The sequence below is a fragment of the Aptenodytes forsteri genome, unplaced genomic scaffold (assembly GCF_000699145.1).
Source record: "Aptenodytes forsteri isolate BGI_AS27 unplaced genomic scaffold, ASM69914v1 Scaffold534, whole genome shotgun sequence".
In the NCBI taxonomy this organism is placed as follows: domain Eukaryota; kingdom Metazoa; phylum Chordata; class Aves; order Sphenisciformes; family Spheniscidae; genus Aptenodytes; species Aptenodytes forsteri.
In genome coordinates, this window is record NW_008795712.1 from 527,889 (window position 1) to 537,722 (window position 9,834).

Genomic DNA, 9,834 nt, shown 5'->3' on the forward strand with positions numbered 1-9,834 from the left:
AGACGTGTAGATGAGGTGCTTAGGGACATGGTTTAGTGGGCATGGGGGTGTTGGGTCGACGGTTGGACTGGATGATCTTAGAGGTCTTTTCCAACCTTAATGATTCAATAGTGGAATCAATGAGGAAGGAGGAGATGTGCAGGGAGAAAAGATAGGAGTTTTGCCTTTAATAATGCTCCTACAAGTGACGTGAAAAGCCTGGGGGAATATCAAGTAGATATTTCCTGTAAGCCGTGTTTTGCCTTCTTCACCAGTATCACGTCCTTCTTCTCAGAGTTCAGCTACAGCCGCCAGTTTCTCACAGTAACAAAGATCTGAAGAAAGGATCTCCTGGTGGCTGAATCTGTGTCTCAGTTACTACAGACTGCTGGATCACGATCGCATTCATAAGCCTAATCAAGCTTCACCATATTCATGTTTAGCTTCTTTTCTTTGGAAAGCTACTCCAGAATCTCAGTCCTGACCAAAAATTCCCAGCTTCCTGTCTCATTTTATGCAAGGCTACTTCTTATTTTCTTGTTCTCTGCCCAAATCAGTGTTCCTATTTCTTAAAAGGTTATCTTCCTTCTCTCATAGATTTGCAGAGGTCATGTATTTCCACATCTATCCTTCAAACAAAAGACTGATGCTCCTCTGCACATATTTCCACAGTTTATTTTCTTGAAGATGGGGATTATTCCAGACAAGGTCTTACCAAAGCCCTTGTCTGACTGCTGCATTAATACTTTCACCTCTAAGAAGAGTTATCCTGAAAAAAATGCTTTTCACAGCTGCATTCACCAGTGGCTTATTCATACTACAGACCAGGACATTAAGAACTTTTCCCCCTCTGCTATTTTCACATGGTGATCTCATGGTCTGCAGCAAAACCGCCTCCGAGTTTGACCTCAAACTTCCCTGAACTGCATCTCATCCCACCTCTATCACTCCAGCTTCACCACCACCGGACCCTGCTTGTGCACCCTCTCTCTTTCAACGATGCTTCCCAGCCCTGCAAGGTTTCCTCAGTGCCCTATTACTTCTTGTGTCATCGTAAATAAACACAGTTTTGAGCAAGATTAGTTTTTAAATGGATGTTTGAGAAACTCCACTAATAACCCTGAGTCCATACTTTCTTTGTCAAAGCTACCCAGCGTTTCTTGCCTTCAGCCACTTTCTTCTCTACCGTGTTTCTCCGCTTTCCCTGTGCCATCCTATTTCTGATAAGGCACAAAATCAAATGCCTTAGGGAAGTCCAGGTAGGTGAGGTCTAACGCACGAGGCGCTCTCATTCTGCGTGCTCTTGGAGAGCTAGGCATTGGCACTGTTTCCAGCTCCTGTAGCTGGAAGCCAACTGAGTATTGTCTGCACATGCAAAAATCGGCAAGCACGCTATAGCCTCCCTTCCTAATATCAGACAGATGTAGGAGATAACAGAAGAAAAATAATCCAAGGAAGACCCCACACTGAAAATACAGTGCTAAATGGAAGTATTATCTGTCGTCCTGGGAGGTGAGTGCCGGAAACAACGGCACTACAATAGTACATTTATGAAAACCCTGCAACACCCACGGGGAAAGTAAGGAAGTGTCTATAGCCAAAAAAAATGACACACCTCGCAGCTCCTGCAATAAATATAGGAAACTTCACCCACAGTCAAGAGGCAATTATCCATCAATATCATTAAAGTACTATGCGTGCCACATCCTATGCTCTTGTCTGACTGGCAACGAAAGCGAGGCCTCCAGAAACCTTGAAGTTTCTGGGTGCATTAGGGAGGCAGTTCAATTTAAATAGCTTCTCATTCTACTTGGCCGTTCTGAAAAGATAGGAAGCAGTTTTAAAAATCTTTAGTGCGTTAATGATTAAGGCTGAAAAATAATAGAAGGCTGAGTCAGATCTTGCTGTAATTAAGGTAAGAATCCCTCCAAGTGCAATAAATCAAGATCCAAGGCCCACCGCAGAAAATTACCTCTGAACACGGTACACACGTGTCCACGGTGGGACAAGGGCCAGGATTCTGGCCACCAGATCCACAAGAGTGCTGGGGGGGTAGCTCTTATATCTTCCAGTCTTCCAGAGCTCGTACAGACCAGTGCCACGGATCACCAGGGTCGGATAGAGCTTCATGCCGTCTGGGCGAAAAGCGGGATTCTCAAAAAATTCCTGCAAAAGTGGAACAAAAGATGCGAGTCAGGGCAAAGCAAATTACATTTCCTGGGGCTTTAGTGCCCCAACAAAACTAATTTCAAGACAGATTTTGTAAAGACAAAAGGCAATTACTAGCTTACACTGAGTTTCCAGTATTTATCAGTTTATGACATTTTCAGAAATAAAAGAGCATGTTCTAGATTTAAAGAGAAGGCCACTAAAGGAAAAAAAAATCCACACGACAATGCTACGAGTCAAATCTGTACATTACTCCCACCTTTCAGCATGAATTCAATAGATACGGCACCATTTATTGTAACAGACTCTGCTCAGAACTAGAACAATAGAAATGGGTGTACTTATCTTCAATCTCAGCAGACCACATTTAGAGATTAATCAATGTGTCTGGGACACATCATTTGAATAGCAATGCAGAAAAACAGATTTATTCTACAATGATGTTCTGAACAATCCTGGAGAACGGGAGGACAAACTGTATCTCCTGCTAACTTCTATGACTAAATCCCAGTACAGAACTGCAAATTGAACAGCGCTAGCTCGCACCACACAACAATCGCATTGGTTTTTTGCAGATTAAATTTCAGTAATGACAATTAAAATAGAATCACTTACAAAAACCAGGCGAGGCACCCTGAACCAAGCAACCATTAAATTGACTTAAGCGATGACATGGCCCTCATCATAATAGCATCTACGGGCCAAATCTAATACTGGATTAGACTGTTGCACACTTGAAATCCACTGCTTGATCCCTCTCCAGCATGGTATTCTCATAGTAATAACAAAAAATACAGGTTTGTTAAGCTGAGTTAATGGCAGGCTATTGTGGCCCCACCAGTTGCTGCGCTAGCTTTGGTACTCACCAGCGCTTTGCTCAAGTGCTTCAACACATTCACGTGGCCCAGACCCACTCAGACATTTTGCTATGTTTCCTACTGCTGCTGTGTGTTAAACCAGCTCCTGGAGCGCTCCAGCAGTCCCCGACGTTGGAATAAAGTGCCACCAGCAGCCTGCTGGGAGCAGGACCTCCCCATCTGGGCAGCACTAAGCAGCTCTGTTGGCTCCCTGTGCTTCACAAAACCGTACTTCAACACGATAAAAAGCAGCAAACGGTTTGCTGCTAGCTTAAGCACACCAAAATAGATCTGCACAGACTTGAATGCATGCTAGATCCAGCACAAGGACGGGAGGAGGCGGGCAAGGTCAGAGGAACGGCAGGACCACGTCAGCCCAGGCCGTTTCTGGCAGACTCCCTGCCTAAGCCTGGGGCCAGCTCCAGCAGCCTCTGTCCTGCACGCCCGCACTCCTGTGCCGCCCTGCCTGCTGTGCGGCTACAGAGAAAAACAGACCAGAGAGCTAATCCAGCTGAAAAACAGAAACCGGTTGAAAAATATCTTTTCCAGGCAGACCAGCCTCCTGAGCCATTTATATTCATCCTCACAGAGAGACAGGGACGACTGAATCAGTTTGAGAGACAAAACAAGATCTGGACCATGGATAAACTCCACGCTGCTGCTGCAAAATTAACTGTCAAATCCTGCATTCATGGCCTGATGAAGCTTCAGCCATCATCATCCCAGCAGCACTGCTGGCTTAAGGAGCAGTAGAGTTCTGGATGGCCCCATAAAGAAAAAAACAACACAAGGGGGAGGTACTGGTTTTAAATTTTGCAAGATTGTTTTAACTCGGATCAACTCACTGACTTGAGTTACCTGCAGCTTTGCAAAACGGTTGTGCCAAAGGTTGCTGCTGCCGAGAGAACCCCATCCAGGCACAGCCTCCTCGTGCTCTCCTCGTTACAGAATTGCTAAACGATTTGGTTCATGCAGAAAGCAAGACCCACGTTCTCCACCCTCAGCCTCCAGGAGGGATATCTAACTCATTTCTCCTCAAAGAGTATCCAAGACACAAGACCAGCCATCCCAGACAGGTAACACACCTTGTGTCCCATTAAGCTGTGCTATCTGTAAAGTAAATGGTTTACAAGGAAGTTGGCCAAAGGCAGATAAAGACAGATGACTCTGAACCACGGTGTCAAGGTGCTCACTCCGGAGCGTGTGTAGATATAGAATCATAGAATAGTTTGGGCTGGAAGGGACCTTTGAAGGTCATCTAGTCCACCCCCCCTGCCGTGGGCAGGGACATATGCAACTAGAGCAGGTTGCTCAGAGCCCCGTCCAGCCTGACCTGGAATGTTTCCAGGGATGGGGCATCCACCACCTCTCTGGGCAACCTGGGCCAGTGTCTCACCACCCTCAGCACAAACAATTTCTTCCTTCTATCTAGTCTCAATCTCCCCCCCTTTAGTTTAAAGCCATTCCCCCTTGTCCTGTCGCTACAGGCCCTGCTAAAAAGTCTGTTGCCATCTTTTTTATAAGCCCCCTTTAAGTACTGACAGGCTGCAAGAAGGTCTCCCCAAAGCCTTCTCCTCTCTAGGCTGAACAACCCCAACTCTCTCAGCCTTTCTCCATAGCAGAGGTGTTCCATCCCCCTGATCATTTTTGTGATCCTCCTCTGGTTGGTCTCCTCCTTTCCTCAGGTCTGTTTATGCACTCTACAGACACTCCTGTTCGTCATGAACCTCACATCGCCACCATGAGATGAAAAAACATACTTATCTTGCCAGCTCTGTGAAAGAATAAAATCATCACCACCACCTCTGAGGATAGGACATAAATGACTTATTCGGAGACACTTTGGGCTGGTTTGTGCTGCAGCTCCACAGGCAGCAGATGTGTTGGCTCCCTGCCCTGCCCACGCTTCCAGCCATGCCGTCCTGCTCCCAACCTCGTGCCAGCTCCGATTCCTGATGGACCCTTGACCAGGATGACTCACCTCACTGATGCAGGAGAACCCAACATGCATTTTGAGGAGAGCGCTTTTCTTTTGTTTCGGTGTTGGACTTGCGTTACGGAGCGATCTGTTGAGCACCACTGATGAATCATAGAATTTCTCAAGTTGGAAGGGACCCATAAGGATCATCGAGTCCAACTCCCAGTAAGTAAGTAAGGTCAGAAACAGGATCTGCCCCCATGTGACAGCAGGGAACCATTATGTCTGCTTAATGCATCTCTTGGAAGCGCGCGTCCTCCCCTCTGCCCCAAGGGTTCAGCTTGACTTTACAGGTCAATACTGTCGCTGGCGGCTGTCAGAGAAGGCAGACACGCTCTGCCCTTGGCTGACCACTCTTACCACTTCTTCTGTGCTGGCCCTAGTGTGCATCTGATGCTCCAGATGCAAAGGGGGGGTGGGGAAAAAAGAAATCACTGGGCTCATTTTCAAAGCAGCCAGCTGAAGCAGGTGTGTAACCCAAAGTCATATAGCATATGAGGCAGTGTAGGACCAGAAAAATAATTCAGAATCCTGTTGTCCTGGAACAACCCAAAAGGGCAGACTTCCATCTTTTGTGGGTGGTTAGAGGTGCTCTAACACAAACAAAGCGACTGTGAAAGAAGGAATGAGAAAATCGTGTAAGAGGTGATTGTTCTAACGAGAGGAGCTCTATGGGCAAGCGGCACCGAAGAAGAGAAAGACATTAAGGTGAGAAAGCAATGATGCTTCCACAATGAGATATAGGAAGGTAAATAAACCACTCCAGCAAGGAAAAAAGGCTTCCAGTAAGGTTATGTATTAATATTTGCAATGATACTGAACTGAACGCAAAAGCACGTATGATTCACCAGTCAGAATATTTAAACATTCACTGTTTTACATTGCAGATAAAAGGCAAAGGCATCAACACAGCACTAAGGTTAAAGCCATCCAGCAGCCAAAGGCAAGGTCAAAAGTTAAGGTTTCTAATCACATGGTGAATTTTGCCACTTCATACATACTGCATATTTTACGTCAATATATTAAGCTAGCTGATAATGCTACTTCGCATTTCAGTAATGCTGGCATTAAAAAAGCAACAGATTTTCATATTTATTTCTTAACATATTTCTCAAAATGTTCCTCAAGTTTAATTATTTCAAAAGTAATTAATTTCAAACAATACAGCAAAGCAGTGTCTCCTTTTTTTCCTGAACCCCTTTTTCCATCGGTAAACTTTAAATAGTTTCTATAAATCCCAATATTTAAAGGCTTAACCTTTTCCCATTTACAAACAGCTTTGATTAAGTCTCTCATGAAACAAAGGAACTATAAAATGCCAACACATGCCAAGCTTTAGCAAGAATTGTGGCCTTTTCTTTTTTTAATTAGACACCTTAAAAGGTGTCTTCGACTGATAAAAACGTTCAGAACAGATTACTGCCAAAACAAATTCAATCCCTAAAACAACATTTGTTCCAGAGACCACCATACATAGCATCACTGGAGCCCACAGGAGGCCTTCCATCAGCTCTAGCAAGCACTCAATCAGGGCTTAAATCCACATCTGCTAATGCACCGTGAAGACAGAGGTTAAGGATGACCTAGAGAGAAAGGATCCTGACGTATTTCCAGTCTTTTTGAATCACCTGAGGATGCGGCACAGTGCTCTCGCACGCATGAATATTCTAAATGGAAGCACATACAACTTCAAAGCTACTAAACCAATTTTCTTTGAAGTTTTCTCCCCTCTAGCTAAAGGCTGTAAGCCAACTAGCATTTAACACACCTCGTATAATAAAGATGGATGCTAGAGTAAAATTTAAAATTTGTGCGTGTGGAGGGTGGGACAGCATGTGAGAAATTATTGTAGTGATTCCATTGTAATAAAATAAAAGTCAATTCAGATCAGCTGAAACTTAAGTGATCTGGAGGTTCATAAACATGGACCTTTTCTTACCCTAAAATAACGTTTCTCACAACCTTGCCCAATTCATGTGGTATTAGAGGAAAGTTGAATACTTTTCTCTATTGACATTGAGGTGCTGGAGCGTGTCCAGAGAAGGGCAACGAGGCTGGTGAGGGGTCTGGAGAACAAGTCTGATGAGGAGCGGCTGAGGGAACTGGGGTTGTTCAGCCTGGAGAAAAGGAGGCTGAGGGGAGACCTCATCGCTCTCTACAACTACCTGAAAGGAGGTTGTAGCGAGGTGGGGGTCGGTCTCTTCTCCCAAGGAACAAGCGATAGGACGAGAGGAAACGGCCTCAAGTTGTGCCAGGGGAGGTTTAGATTGGACGTGAGGAAAAATTTCTTCACTGAAAGGGTTGTCAAGCATTGGAACAGGCTGCCCAGGGAAGTGGTGGAGTCCCCATCCCTGGAGGTGTTTAAAAGACGTGTAGATGTGGCACTTAGGGACATGGTTTAGTGGTGGACTTGGCAGTGCTGGGTTAATGGCTGGGCTCGATGATCTTAGAGGTCTTTTCCAACCTAAACTATTCTATGTTTCTACAATTCTACTTTTTTCACAGCAAATAATATAACGAGTAACCAGAGAATCCTGGAATTCACAATTTTTTTTGCTTCACCTGAGCTCCATTAAACATACTTTACTTGTTGAAACAGCTGCTCTGTGAATTACAAACAATGAATCTTAATAAGATCCCATCAACACACATTCAGTCTACAAGGTTATACAAGTTAGCCGCTAACATGCTTTATGAGAACAGTAATTGATTTTACTAGCATATGCCTTTGTTGTAGAAGTTCCCTGTTATTAAAGCTAATGGCATCTATAGGATCCATTCATCCACCACCTCATAAACTCACTGCCTCTATGAATAATCAGAGTCCAATGGGTGTTAAAATCAGTCATTTAGATGCCAAGAAGCCACTGACTTTTCCGTCAAGGCAGATGTCTCAAAGTGCATGATGGAATCCTTTTGTCCAACTCCCATCAATCGCTTTGAGTCTTAAAAATTGCATGACATTGTAATTACTGTCCAAGAAAAAAGACATTAGTTGAAAACCAAAAATCAACATAACACTATGTGAATCAAAAAAAGATCAGAATGTAAGAGGAGACGGAATCAGGAGACGAAGTCCTGAATTCAAATATTTCACTTCCATCATGTGCGCTTGCAATAACCTTTTTAAATAGAAAACCCGTTAGTCACCCACGTATCTGTTCAGAGTTGCAACAGAAAGGTCAAATGATTTGGGATCGTAACGAGACCACACAGCAGTTTGGCCCCATTTTCAAGTTCGGTAACAGCACAACTCAGCCAATATTGAAAGATTATACCTTGCAGTTTTAATCTGATTTTACTGACCACTAAGTACAGAACAAATTAGAAACATCTTTTGAAGACACCCAAAAGCTGCTCACGCCAAAAAGAAAAAAAATGTATTTTATGGGATTCCACTTCATCTTTTTACAGACCAAAGATTCAGTTGCCAACTTTAATCTTCTTGCTCTCAAGATGTTCAACTGTTTGAGGAGATATCAGTTATAGGAAAAGCGCAGCAATTTTTTAGAGCTATTTACTGAAGTGTCAGGATTTGTTAAAAATAAAGGTCACCAAAATCTATTTTTTAATGACTGTCCACTAGCAACCAGGTGCCACTCAACCTGATTCTTGAATTGGTTCCTTTACTATAGTCCCTGCGTTAAAGAGATGATTAAATTCACGTCCGACTACATTAAGATGAACATTATCTTAACTCTCCATATTACAGCATTCCTTATCTCCATCAGCTGTATTATTTATAACTATGAATAGTGGTAGCACTTGAAAGCTACTGCGTTGAATGACACTTCCAGCTCTACAGGGAACGAACAATCACTTAGTAGTTTAATTATATGCATTAGTAGAAGCTTCTGGCTCAAAAATGTGGCTCCGTTTTAACTCGAAATTTGCATTTTCCCCTCTTTCTTGTAAATGCTAGTCTAATTAAAATATAATGATAAGATCTGCACTCACTGATACTGTCAATGGCCTACTGACCGAGAAGTATAGACTAATTTGTGCCTTTTTACTTGCCTTTTGCAGCAGCCTGGGAACACGCACACATCGACAAGCACGAGTTGTCACCTGGGAAGCAGGGAAACGCAGTGCCCACAGCAAGCTGAGAGGCGGTCATTTTAAAGTCACTTAACATCAATGTCTTTCAATTATGTGACCTTAGACTTCCTATTAAGTTACCAGAACGTAGTAAGCTGCTGTTAGCTGCTCCGAACGCCATCTGTTTGCAGACACTGACCCGTGATAAATGAGATGGTTTTAGACCAAGTTTACCACTCAGTGAGAGAATGGTGAAAAATGGTATTTACCGTCAGGCAGGTTATGAGTGCATGCATGTTACACAGCGCGATCGTACACACGCTGTGTGCAAAACCAGCAGAGCACACGTGAACACGAATGCAATGCAGACCATTCAGTGATGATAAGGCAGGTCAGCCCTCTACGAAAGGGAAGGAAACTCTCTAGCATTTCACCTCCAGCAAGCTGGAGCTTGTTGTTCTGCTGACTGCGTGCACACCCGCTCTTCAAGGTATCTTCACCTGACACTTCTTTTAAATACATAGAATTAAAATACAGTTGAAACATTTTTCTAATATAACCTGGGGAATTCCCAAAGTTGGCTTGGGTTTATATCATAGAATCATAGAATATTTTGGGTGGGAAGGGACCTCTAAAGGTCATCTAGTCCACCCCCCCTGCCGTGGGCAGGGACATCTGCAACTAGAGCGGGTTGCTCAGAGCCCCGTCCAACCTGACCTGGAATGTTTCCAGGGATGGGGCAGCCACCCCCTCTCCGGGCAACCCGTGCCAGTGCTTCACCACCCTCAGCGTACACAATTTCTTCCTTCTATC

The 9,834-nt window shown here is 44.0% G+C and overlaps 1 protein-coding gene across 1 annotated transcript in view; it reads right to left on the bottom strand.

Moving 5' to 3' along the window:
* Positions 1-9,834, bottom strand: part of ELP3 (elongator acetyltransferase complex subunit 3) — a 98,628-nt gene that overhangs the window by 43,284 nt on the left and 45,510 nt on the right. The window contains exon 9 of the mRNA XM_009283434.1: positions 1,952-2,145. Coding sequence (XP_009281709.1) covers positions 1,952-2,145 — 194 coding nt within the window. The remainder of the gene's footprint in view (positions 1-1,951; positions 2,146-9,834) is intronic.